At 54.5% G+C, this 11,977-nt stretch overlaps 1 protein-coding gene across 1 annotated transcript; it reads right to left on the reverse strand.

Annotated features, from left to right (window-relative positions):
* Positions 1 to 501: 501 nt before the first annotated feature.
* Positions 502 to 1,003, reverse strand: NGA_2040600 (chaperone protein; the record flags this gene model as incomplete). Its single annotated transcript, XM_005854828.1, has 1 exon — positions 502 to 1,003. A coding segment is annotated over exon 1 (501 nt), but the record flags the coding sequence as incomplete, so codon positions are not given.
* Positions 1,004 to 11,977: the final 10,974 nt, after the last annotated feature.

The following is an 11,977-nucleotide window of genomic DNA, read 5'->3' on the forward strand; positions in this document are numbered from 1 at the left end:
GAGGTGGGCCGTGGGGATCAGGGGGCGGAACGAGGCGAGGAAGAGGGGGAGGAGGAGGATTGCGAGGTGCGTCGCGAGATAAGACAGTGGTACAGTGGCTTAAGTGTATATGAGGTGGCAGTGACGCCGTGGCGGGGGGGAACCCCGCTAGCCCGATCGAAGCTCAGCAAAAAGAAAAGCGAGGCTGCTCAGATCGAAGGGGGGGGCGGTGGGGGGGCTGGCAGTGGGAAGAAGAGAAGAAGGGGAGGGGGGGAAGGTGGGCGAGACAGTGCGGCGAGTGGCGAGAAGCATGTAAATAGGCAGCAGAATGCGTGACAACAAAGGCAAAGCATTTTCGGAAAGGTTTCAAGAAGACGGCTGCTCTTTTTCAAGTGTGTACTTTCAGCCACCCACTTTTGACCAGTACCAGACGCATTATTCGACGAGCTGTCGCCCGTAATAAGCCGCGCCCACCGCCGCCACCTCCTCAGGCGGTACACCCTCCACGCTCAGCACCTTCACCTTCCCCAGTGTGAGCCGGCTCCGCACGAATTCCCCCAGGAAAGGCAAGCGGGCCGTGCCCCCCGCCAGCAGCACGCCTTGCAAGCCCTCCAGACCCACCCCCGACGCCCGCAATGCCTCCACCACGGGCGCTTCCAACTGGTCCAAGACAGGCAGCGCTAGTCGCTCCAGGGCGGCCCTGGATACGGTCGCGTCCAGGTGCTTCGGCCCCCGGTGGTCGGCGGTGATGAAGGGGAGACGCAGGGTCGAGGACGGGCTCAGACTCAGCTCCTGCTTGCTCGCCTCCGCCGCCTCATGCAAGCGCTCGAGCGCCAGATAGTCCGTGCCTAGGTCCAGGCCGCCGTGCTTCTCCTTGAAGTCGGAGATGAGGTGCTGCACCAGCACCCCGTCTAGCTGCTCCCCGCCCACCGCCCACGTCGTCCTGTTGGCCCGCACGCCCAGCCCCTGCTGGGGGTCCATGGCCACCACCGAGGCCTGCGCGTTCAGGCCCCCCACATCCAGCACCAGCCAGGGCTTCCCGAAGAAGGCCTCTTCGTCCGAGACGGCCCCCGAGTAGTGGGCGCAGACCAGGGCTGCCACCGCGTCCTCCACCACCGCCAGGCCCCCGCCCTGCCCCTCGTCCGCCCCACCGCTCAGACCCGTCGCATCGGCGGCCGCCTTCAGCGCCCGACGCTTCGCCCCTTCATCGAAGTAGGAGGGGACTGCGAGGATGGCGAAACCCGGGGTGGTGTGCAGTTTGTGCTCCGCGGACTGCACGAGCTCCTCAAGGACCCGCGCGCTCGCTTCCAGGGGCGTCAGGGCTCGCCCCCCCTTGAGCCTCATGACCAACGGAGAGAGGTCCCCGTCCGCAGATCCTTCCCTGGCGTCGACGGCGAAGGGGAACAAAGGCCGGACTTTGTCCTCGTAAGCGGCCAGGCCCAGCAGGCGCTGGATGTTGAAGCCCACCTTCGCGGGCTCCCTCCATCGTGCTCGGCGAGCCAGCTGTCCTACCACCAGGTGATCATCTTCATAGGATATGAACGCAGGAGTAGACCGTCGGCCTTCATGATTCTCCACCACCTCTGGCGCTCGTTCTTTCGCAGCCACGAAAGCCACGCATGCCTGCGAAGATCCCAGGTCTAGTCCCAGGACCGGAAACTCACGCCTGACGTTCGCGCCCGCTTCCTCTCGCCCTTCACTTTCCTCGTGATCCCTCTCCTCCTCCTCGTCGTCAGTGACCTCTTTGCCTTCTCTCTTTTTCTTGTCTGCCTTGGCTATCCGTTGCGCCGCCCGTACTAGGTAATGGGCAAGTGTCGCCCCTACAAGTATACCAATACCGATGAGCACAGGATTCTCCCTCCGGCACGTCGCACGAAAGCACCGTCGCGCATCTTGCCGGGTCCGAGGAGGCCGCCTCATGCAGCAAGGGCGGCTGCGGGGCGAAGTGTCTTGGGCATAGGCAAAGGCGATAGTTGCGGACGGAGCGGTGGAGAGGGCAACGGAGTGGAGGCGAGCATCACGCAATTTGTGGGACAAAGAAAGCGCCGCCCGCATGAATTGCCCTATGGCTGTCCTTTAAGTTGTGTGATTGTTCCCTATATGTAGTTGGCACGAGCCAATGTCCAGCAGCGGACGCATAATGGTAAGAAAATGAACTAAGAGCGCGCCTAGGCGTTGCGATGAACAAGGCATGCGTCATCATGTCAGATTCCCACCAAGGCCCACAAGTTCAGGTTAGGCGGCGAGTACGACCCCAGTGAAACAAATATTGAGAGGGACATAGAAAGCATCGAGACTCTTTTCGTCGTCCTTCTTCACATTGTTTTTTTTTTTCCAAGTACTACAGTTGGCCGTAAACACGGAGGTAGGAGGTTATCCCTACAAACAGCGCGCATCATTTACTGAAATATTCTTGACAAGCCCGTTGAAGGTCCCACGAGTATGAATCAAGGTAAAACAGGCACGTTTTATCATCTGCTTTCGTTAACTCCTTCATTCTAGCCATTTTCGTCTTCTTCTCCGGGTCGCCTGCGACGAGGCTCAAATCGCCAAGACCACCCTAAAAATGTTCATTTAAATAAGGGAAAGAGCATCCAGGGTCTACAATGATATTCCATGACCCAGATAAGCGAAAAATATATACTACGGCACGTACCGTGATGGTCGAAGTGGGCGTGGAAACGTCTTCGCCGTTGGGCTTTGTTCTGTGCATGTTAAAAAAATGAGGTCAGAATACGAGTACACATATCAAAACAAGTTTTGAAGAAATCGCATTCATCTCTCCTTCCGAAAACATAGAGAAAACGTACACAACCGGAGAGGCCTCTTGGGCGACGAGCCTCTCGGCAGCAGCTTGGGAGTCCTCGTAAGCCTTCACAACCTTGAGCATGGGAAGAGGGGACGTTGTGAATATTACACATTGCCAGCTCATAAAGGGGGGTTTCTACGACGTGCTTCGTAGGAAATGCCTTAACAAACGACACTGCGTCTCACCTTCTCTTCCAGCTCAAAATCGTGAGCGGGCGGCAAGGTTGTCTGTGACGAATCGTGGATAGGACATGAGGTTAAACTCGATTGACGCCTCTCCGTATTTGAAGACAGGCGATTTGCCATGCCCGCCTTGAACGTATCTCGTATAGCCAGCACGAACACGACTCGTACACATTATGACGAAAAGAGATCAAGAAGACAGGCAAAAAGGACTTCATAGGACACATATTCTTCCCAAACTAGCTCTTGTCCGACTCCCCGATCTACTCACATCCAGTTCCGGTAGTACCCGCAGATCGGCAGGCAAACCATTTGCGTCGACTTTGAACGTCGAATACGCCAAAGTAGGGTAGTGTGCCATTTCGCACGAAAATTGGGCTCGCGAGGCTACTCAGGTGAAGAAGTGTGCGAGTGAATTTTATAAGGCAATAATTAAGCGAGCCTTGGAAGACGAATGGCTGCCATGCATTTTAAGCTGTTCGCACTTGACCGTGGATGCGTGCGTTAGTGCGCACCAAGAGGATGCGCCACTGCGCGCGGCCACCCGCGTGAGATGGTGCTTATCCCGAGTGCCCGGGGCCCAGCGTGACGTCGCTCTACGCCATTCCTTACAGCCCCGTGATCCCTCCCCCGCGGTTGCGTGCTTGTCCACATGAATTTATGTAGCAATGTACGTTCGATGAGATCAGTCCCACTTATTTTGAGAGCGGAATTTCTGGTCACGTAAACTCATTTGCAATATATAATCAATGCACTGATGCATGTTGCATTTCTGCGTCGGCCCATCTCTTTTCTCCTTCTTCCGTTGAATAATAATGCACTATTCTGAAGGGACCACACCCGATCTCGTTAAGCCTGGATATTTTTATTTCTTCCAGTCAGGACATAGTATTTAGAAACCATGAAGTCTCCATCAGCCACGGCGAGGAACGCAACCGCAATTACTGCCAACCAAGCAAAAGCACGAGCGGCTCAGCTGGTATCTGCTACGGACTCTACGTTCAAATCGTCGCTTTCCCTCGCAAACCGAGTGGAGAAAGCATCTCATGTGACCAATCTGCCTCTATCTGGTCGGATTTTAGCAGAAGTTGCCGTTCCTGAGAACATGTACTTCCGTCAAATGGAGCTGCGTGATGCTGCCGCAGTCTTTCATTTAGGGGAAGAAATCTTCAACGCCGATTCTTTCCCACAGCTTTATCGGACTTGGGACGCGTTTGAAGTGATCGAAAATCTTGACGGTGACGGAGAGCTGTGTCTCGTAGCCGAAGAAGTGCTTGAAGGAGTTTCCTCAGGGATCGTTCCTACTGGGGAAGGTGGGCCTGGGCGCCTCCACCCTCACGGCCGAATCGTCGGATTCATTTTCGGCAGCATCACCGAGAAGCGGAAACAGGAGCACAGCTGTGGCCTTTTGGGATGGGTAGGTATCGCACCTTCTCACCAACGGCGGAACATCGGGACGGTGCTGGCGCACAAGCTCTTCGAGGCCTTCTTAGAGGAAGGAATAAGCTTGATCGTGGCCGACACTCCCAAGGAGAACACACCGGCCATCCAGTTTCTGCACCGCATGGGATTTGGTACGCCCGTCTATCATGTGAGTTATCAGTCCAAATTTGCTCGCGATTTCGTGCATGGACTGCCTGTCTGTGCCCCATGCTCTCTCCGTCGTCTTAAAGCCTCTCCCCATCAACCGATATCAGGTGTATATGAGCTTAAACTTAGCACGCCACCAGCAGCGGACTCAACACTTGCCGCCGCCACAAGAGAGGGTCTTGCCTCCCGAGGCGAAGGGGGTGAAGCTCCGGCCCATGAGCATCGACGATCTGGCGGCCGTCCACGACCTGGGCGAGCGGGTCTACGACCGGCATCTGTACCCGAATCTGTACAGAATCTGGTGAGCAGCGGGACCAAAGAGGGTTTGGAGAAGGGAAACAGAGGGAATACGGGTTCCTTTTATGTTCAGGGAGGCGAAAAGTGGCATGCTGGGAGCTAGAGAAGCGGCGATCAAGTGTACAGGTCTCCCTAGCTCATGATTGGAGCCCACCCCACAGGTCGGAGAGCGAGGTTTTGGAGCTCTTTGGCTCAGACTCTGAATTTTGCCGGGTGGCCGAATATGAGGGGAAGGTGGTGGGCTTTGTCATGGGCACCACAATATCGAAGCGCCGGAGCTCCTGGCGCTATGGTTACTTAGGTGCGTGTTGGTGAGAGGAAAATGAATGTAAAAAGGTCTCGTTCAAAAATCATGGGACGACTATGCTGTAGTTGAAAAAGTGTGCATATCCTTCGCATGGCACAGTCTGGCTGGGCGTGGCTCCCGAGGTCCAGCGTTTCGGCGTGGGGAAGCGACTCTTCCAATCCTTCCAGGACCTGATGGTGGAGGACGGCTGCCGCATCATCATGATCGACACACAGGCGGACAACCTCCCTGCTCGCAAGTTCTTCGAGCGGGCGGGCTTCGGGTCGCTCGAGTCTCACGTCTACTTTAGCAAGGTCGTCGGCCCCGAGGACGTCATCGACAGCGAAGAAATGATCTGCCGGCAACCCTCCTTCACCGACGGCGAGAGTCCCCCCTCCTCTACCTTTAACAATGCCATCCTGGCTGCCGCCGTCAAGAGCAAGAGGTGCACGCATCGGGCACGCAAGCCGGGGGGCTTTAAAGTCACACGCCTTTTCCGCTTTAAACGCTCCCATTCTGTGCTGGAGACGGCGACGATAGATGATCGCCTGGACGATTTGACGAAAAATTGTGCGGCCACGGATTCCTCAGGAAGAAATGGGGACGAGCTTTACACTTATCGCGCAGTGGGCACCAACGGAGGCAGAGACAGTCAAGAGCAGTGTACAGGCAAGAAGGGGAAAGCATCTAGCGCTCGCTGCTCGAAACGGCTCCGGCAAAAGGCTACGGAGGAGTCGAAAAAGTCGAAGCAGGAAACTTAGATAGCGATAGGAGCAGTCTCAACACTAGGTGGGCTGAACACGGTGGGGCGAAGGAGCCAACACGCACGCATACCCTCGAAGAGGTAAAGCTGACCAGCAATTGAATGGCTGTTTCACTTCGTAAATCATGCACAGCACGTTCGTGCAATCATTTAAGAGGGCGAGCACTGGTACATGGAGTGCAAAGACAGAATCTTGGTGCTCTAGAAGCGTAAAGTACGTAAAATACGGATGTCGTTAGTTTTATTGTACAATACATGCCTCTACCTCTTCCTCCCATCCATCGTCTTGAGCTCGTGATACTTCTGCAAGCATCGCTTGCACTCTCCCCCATGGCATGACCAAAAGGGCAGCAACTGCGAGCAAGACGATGAATGCACTCAGTACCACCCATCGCCGAATCATCCAGCGCAAATTGAGAGGAGCCAAGTCGGTGGGCTTGGTCTCTTTAATCTCCACATGGCCCCATTCGTCTCCTACGCTAGATTCGTCCCCCCTGCCTGATGCTTTCTCCTCGCTCGTTCCGTGAGAATTCTGCTCACCACCCGTCCCGTGTTGGTTTCGCTTCCTTTCCTTCTCTCTCTCTTCCCCTGACTGCCAGGATGGTTTGTATTTTTTGCTCAGCCATATAGACGCCCTTTGCGCCCACGGGAGAAGGAACCCATATTCATCCGAAGCCAAGACGGGGTCGAAGAGGGGATCTCCCATGTAGACGGCCTTGCTTGGGTCACACGCTCGCTGCCCTGCCAACAGCTGCTCTCGCCCCCTCTCTGTCAACAGGATGCCTCGCCTGTCTGGATCGCGAAGCTGAGCGTCTGCCTCGTCCTCCCGCAGGGATTGCTGGCATTTCATCCGAACGGAGGGGAATATCTCGTAGAGCTCTTCCAAGACATCGTCAATTTGGGAAGGCAGACTCGAGGCACCTCCTCGATCACCCGTCAGCCCTGGTCCCACTACCAGTTTCTCAAGCAGGGTCTCCAGCCGGCCGACAAGCCCAAAGCTGTCACACGCGCCCTTGCTCACCCAGCTTTTGATCCAGAGCCACACCGTGGAGGTCACCTTGATCAGAGACGCGCGCCACGAATGTTCCAGGTCCTCCATCGCCTTCACGGCCCGCTTTCGGATGGCGAGTAGCTCGGCCGCTAAGTGGTGGGCGTCCTGCGCGGCGTCTCTCCACAGACAAGGCTTGCTCCGTGTAAGCCGCAGGCGATGCAAATGGTGCGTCAATAAAATGCGTCCACGCAACTGACTTCCAGCTTGCCATAGCTCGTGGGCGGTGCGAGAGACTGACAGGAGTGCTTCCCGCAGGTCGGGATGACCGACGGCTTTGAGCACACGGGCAAGCTGGACCAGGACGACGGATCGCATCGAGGCGTCCGCGCCGAGTGCCTCCCGGACCTTGCGCATGTACAGGACGTACAGTGTGGTATAGAAATGAAAGTTGCTCACCACGTAGGCCTTCAGGAAGCTTTGTTGCCACCTGAGTGCGAGGGAGCAATCTTGCGAGCGCTTCCCGGGCGCCAACCTGACCGTTACTTCGCTGGGGATCAACCAGGATAGCCACAGCTCGACAAGCAAGAGGAATTTAAGCCACCCTTCTTTCTCAATCCGAAGGCGCCGAAATCCTAGAGCGAGGAAAATGAACACCGGCTGCTGCAACGCGTCTAGGGCGGGGCAAAAGGCTGGAGCCGCTGGGGATGCACGCACTCCCCGAGATCCTTGCCCCTGAAGCATGACCTCCACTTCAACTTTGCGGGCGAGAAGATAAGGCACCCAAAGCAGAAGGGCAAGGAGAATCTCGAGGGTAGGCTCCTCATAGGTGGTGTCTCGACTCACAGGAAGAATCTGGTTTTCGTTGTCGCTGGACTCCACATGCGTCTTGGCGTCGGGATTGTGGACCGGGTTCCTCTCAAGCCACATCTCGATAAAAATTCGCAAGAACTTTTCAGCCTCTTCGTTAAGGGCCAATGCCTTGACTGGATCTGAAAGTCCCCCTTTCCGGTCAAGATCGGGGCCCGCCGGGGAAGGGAAGTAGGTGAGGAGGTACGAGCGGAGGACTGTACAGTAAACGCTGACTCTTGGGTTTGCCAAGATGCTGACTGGTGTGATTGGTTTGCTGGCGATTTCTTTTAGGAAGCTTAAGGATGGATGCGGGCTGCAGCGATTAGAAAGACGGGAGGACGTTAGGCACCGTGAGGACGTGATCTCACACAAGCTCATCCTACACTGTCAAGTTTATATTTTTAACATTGCCAACTTGAAAACATGGGCCTGAAACCTTGATAATCTAGTAGAGTAACCACACCCACCCATCCCTCGAACCCCTTCCCACTCACGAGGTCGTCGCAGTCCCGCTCTTGGGGCAGACGGCCCAGTAGGCGAAGATGAAGTGGTAGAAATCGAGGTGAGGGATGACGAATGGCAACCGAGTTGAGCCGTTTTGGCTGATGGCAACCCCGCTTCCTGATGTTGGCGCTATGGCATGCGGCCGGGTGCGGGCGAAGAAGAAGTACTCGTACAAGCGTTTGCTGTTCTCGGTACTCAAGCGCTCATTTGCTTCGGATGGATCACCGTCCAAGTAATAACGTGTCCTGATGGGCAATATATCTATGTCCAGAGCGAAGCCTTCTCGATCACGGGAGAGAATATCAAGTAAATGGTATATGTTCCAGGAATATTTGCTGTGGCTGGATAAAAGCGCAACAATGCGCGCGGCCTTAGGGGGTTTGCTCATCCACCCTCCATCCGTGGTTCTCCACCTTGGCTGAGCGTGCATCCCCAAACACCCGTCAAGGACGCAGTAGAATATATACTCTCGCCTCAACTCCCGACTAAGCTCTAGACAAGCTTGTCTGAGGCTTGTGTCATCCATTTTGGTCATTGCTGCTTTGAGTTGGGAAAGCGGTTCCTGGCCGCTGCCGCTGCCCGTGCTTTTCCGCCCGGTCGTGTGTGCATTCATGCCTTCCAGAAAATTGTGTCGTTGCTGTTGTTTCTTCGCCCAGAGCTCTCTCCTTCTGTTTGAGCGAAGTAGACGCGTTGAGTGTTTCATTAGTTTTTTTTAAAAGGCTGAAACCTTGTCGCCGAAAAGAAGCAAAGCGAGCGGCGGCGCCTGCTATCAGTGACGATCGCTTAACGCACGTCACGCGTCTCCCCTTCCTCTTTGTCTATGATCGTCGAAAAACTTCCCTGGTTCCAAATACTGACTTGTATTTATCAACTATCCGTGAGAATAAGGCATCACAACGACCTTGTCACAAAGTCAGAAAGTATATGCGTGATACTCTTGATACTGGAGCAAGCAAAAATCTCGAGCAGTGCAACTACATTTTTTCCGTCCTTGGAAAATTGCCGAAAGCTAATTTTCGACAGCCTTATGTAGCAGCTTGAATTCAAAGTCAAAAACAAGAATTTGCAATTAAGGCTTCGTAGTTGACTCAAAATGGCGCATTTCGCGAAATAACCTCCTTGGGAGCCAGGAGGTAGTTGCAATGAAAGATGCAAGCTGAAAATTGGAGGTGTGTACCTGTACAATATGAAGACCAAATTGACCTAAGAATCTGTGTTCTGACTAAGAAAGTTTGATAGATTGATATAGTAAAGCGAGTACAAGAAAGCATGATCGTGAACATTGAGAAAAGAATCGATTTTGTACCGTCACGCTTCCTCCCCCGCACTTGTAAAGTGCCTGCGATGTGATTTTTACTGAAGGGATTTATATTTGCAATGCGGATGAGATGTTTCATCTGTTCGTTTCTCGCGCTTTTAATTAGGAAAAAAAGCGGGACTTCTACGAAGGAAGGCCGACCCGTGTCTATGAATAGTGTTTTGTTGTATTGCCGAAGGGGAATTTTCCCGACCAGACATGAGACAAAGATCACGCGATACGAGTCGCAGTGCACACGGCACAATCGCGTGAAAGTTAAATGTCCGTATTCGTCTCACGGTCACCCAAACTAGAGATCGTAGAACATTCAAGCCAGGATCCGAGCAGAGACGGCCTGTTCGACACAAAGAAGATCCACATCACACGAAGGGCGTGATGCTCAGCCACCGACATTTCAAACTACAATGGTGAGAACAGAAACAGGACGATGTATCGAGCGGACACACTTTGTCTCATAGCTTGCAAACGCCAAGACAAAGAAAAAATTACGTGATCATATCTTTCTACAGCCGACGCCCTGTATTGTCTTTGGTCTCTTGTCGTGCTTAACGTAAGCGCCTTTCGTCCGGCACAAAAAAGCTTTCACATGTGCACGCTTTCCCTACATGGTATCTCAACCACAGGTACCCCCTGAACATCCGCCCCCTGGAACAGTCGCTTGTGTAGACTGCCGTAAGCTGTGGATATTTGATCCCCTGTGTCGCAAGCCACCTCCTGCACCCCCTGCATTGCCGCCGCTGCTAGAGGTCCTCCCTCCGCGCGCCCCGCGACGTTCCAATGCCTGAACGCGCCGTTCCTCGCGAGTGGACGGGACGAAAGTGGAGAAAAACAAGCCTACTACATTAACAAGTCCCCACGCTGCGTCCATAATGCTCTGGATCATCGTCTTCTTCGCCGTCATTGTGCCTAACCCACAGGATTGACAATTTTTGCAAGGGTAAGGACGACTCCTACTTTGGCAAGGAAGACGGAGCAACCGCAGGACTGCGAAAATGCACACTGACATTGGCTTCACACAACTTACCGTCACGCTCCACGTAGACCATGGCTGCTGGCACCGCTGGCTTCAAAGAGCAAAGTAAGTCGAAAACTCAGGGAGTATATCTTCTTTATCACCTGTTTAAAACCAGAGGAATTGAGGTCGATGAAGCATGCAATGCAAAGACCAGAGCTGGCGTGGAGCTTTACAATAATAAACATACGACTTGCTTACGCCGCGCGGCATGTCTACCTAGTTACCAGAGTCTGAGATGGGCGAGGCAGGCCCATGCACTCCCCGCGAGGAACGTTGATGATCGCGGCGACGGCCCTGGTGGCTGCACTGAAGCTAAACCCCCGTAAAGCTCAATGAAAGCCTTGATCGCGTACATCTCATGACACAGAGAGAGCTGTGATTGTCCATGACCCGGAGCGCACCCTGCCTTCCCCTTTTCGCGTTCTTCGTGCTACTTGTACCCTCAGTCGCGGCCTTCCTCCGACCTCCCCGCAGTCGCTCGACCCGGCCACGGGCACTTCACTCTCGGGAACCGGCGCGGGATTTGTACACCACATCTTTGTTTGAGAACCCTTCAGAGGATCCTCTGCTTCAAGAGAAATATTGGGAAGATCTTTTTATGCAAGGGAGCGCGGCCAGAGGAGAGTCTCCGTCCACGGAAGGCACGGGCCCTGAGGAGGCCGTTGGGGTCGACGTCGTGAGTTTTGATTTAGACGATACATTGTGGTGCGGAAAAACAGTCATCAGCAATGCCAACAAGTAAGTGAGTGAGGGTTCTTCATTTTTCACGCAATCACTCGCGCATCTCAGTCCAGCTTGCACGCTTTCTGGCTCCGTGTCGTTACGGCACAGGGCGCTGCAAGCTTTCCTTCAAGCAAATTATCCCGCCATGGTCTCCGACGAGCTGCCCACCGTCTCTGCACTCATGTGGGTGCTTGCCAAAAAGCACCCTGAGGAGTTTTTGGAGGATCCGGAGGACAGCAAGTCGGTCGTTCGGTTCACCGACCTCCGCAAGTTGGCCCTCACTGCTCTGGCGAAAAAATGCGACATGCCCGAGCCCCAAGCTGTTGCCGAAGCGGCCTTTCAGGCCTGGCATGACGCTCGACACGACGTCCAGGAGCTTTTCTTTCCAGGTGCGTTAGACTTGCTCCAGGAATTGAAAGCCCGTGGCCTTCGCCTCTGTGCCATCACGAACGGCAACTGCGACATCTCTCGGATCGCAGCCTTCGAGGGTGAGTGTCGACGCAATGCCCGTTATGTTTCACCACACCTGCTGCTTTGCGAAAATTTTATCTCACATACTGCATCTTTCGCACCCTGTCCTCTGTCCTCGTACACCTCAGGCGTTTTCGAGTTTTGCATCAACGCCGAGAAGGTCGGGGCCCGGAAGCGGACGGGCAGGCCCTATATGGCGG

This window comes from Nannochloropsis gaditana (assembly GCF_000240725.1).
Source record: "Nannochloropsis gaditana CCMP526 unplaced genomic scaffold scaffold372, whole genome shotgun sequence".
Lineage (NCBI taxonomy): Eukaryota > Eustigmatophyceae > Eustigmatales > Monodopsidaceae > Microchloropsis > Microchloropsis gaditana.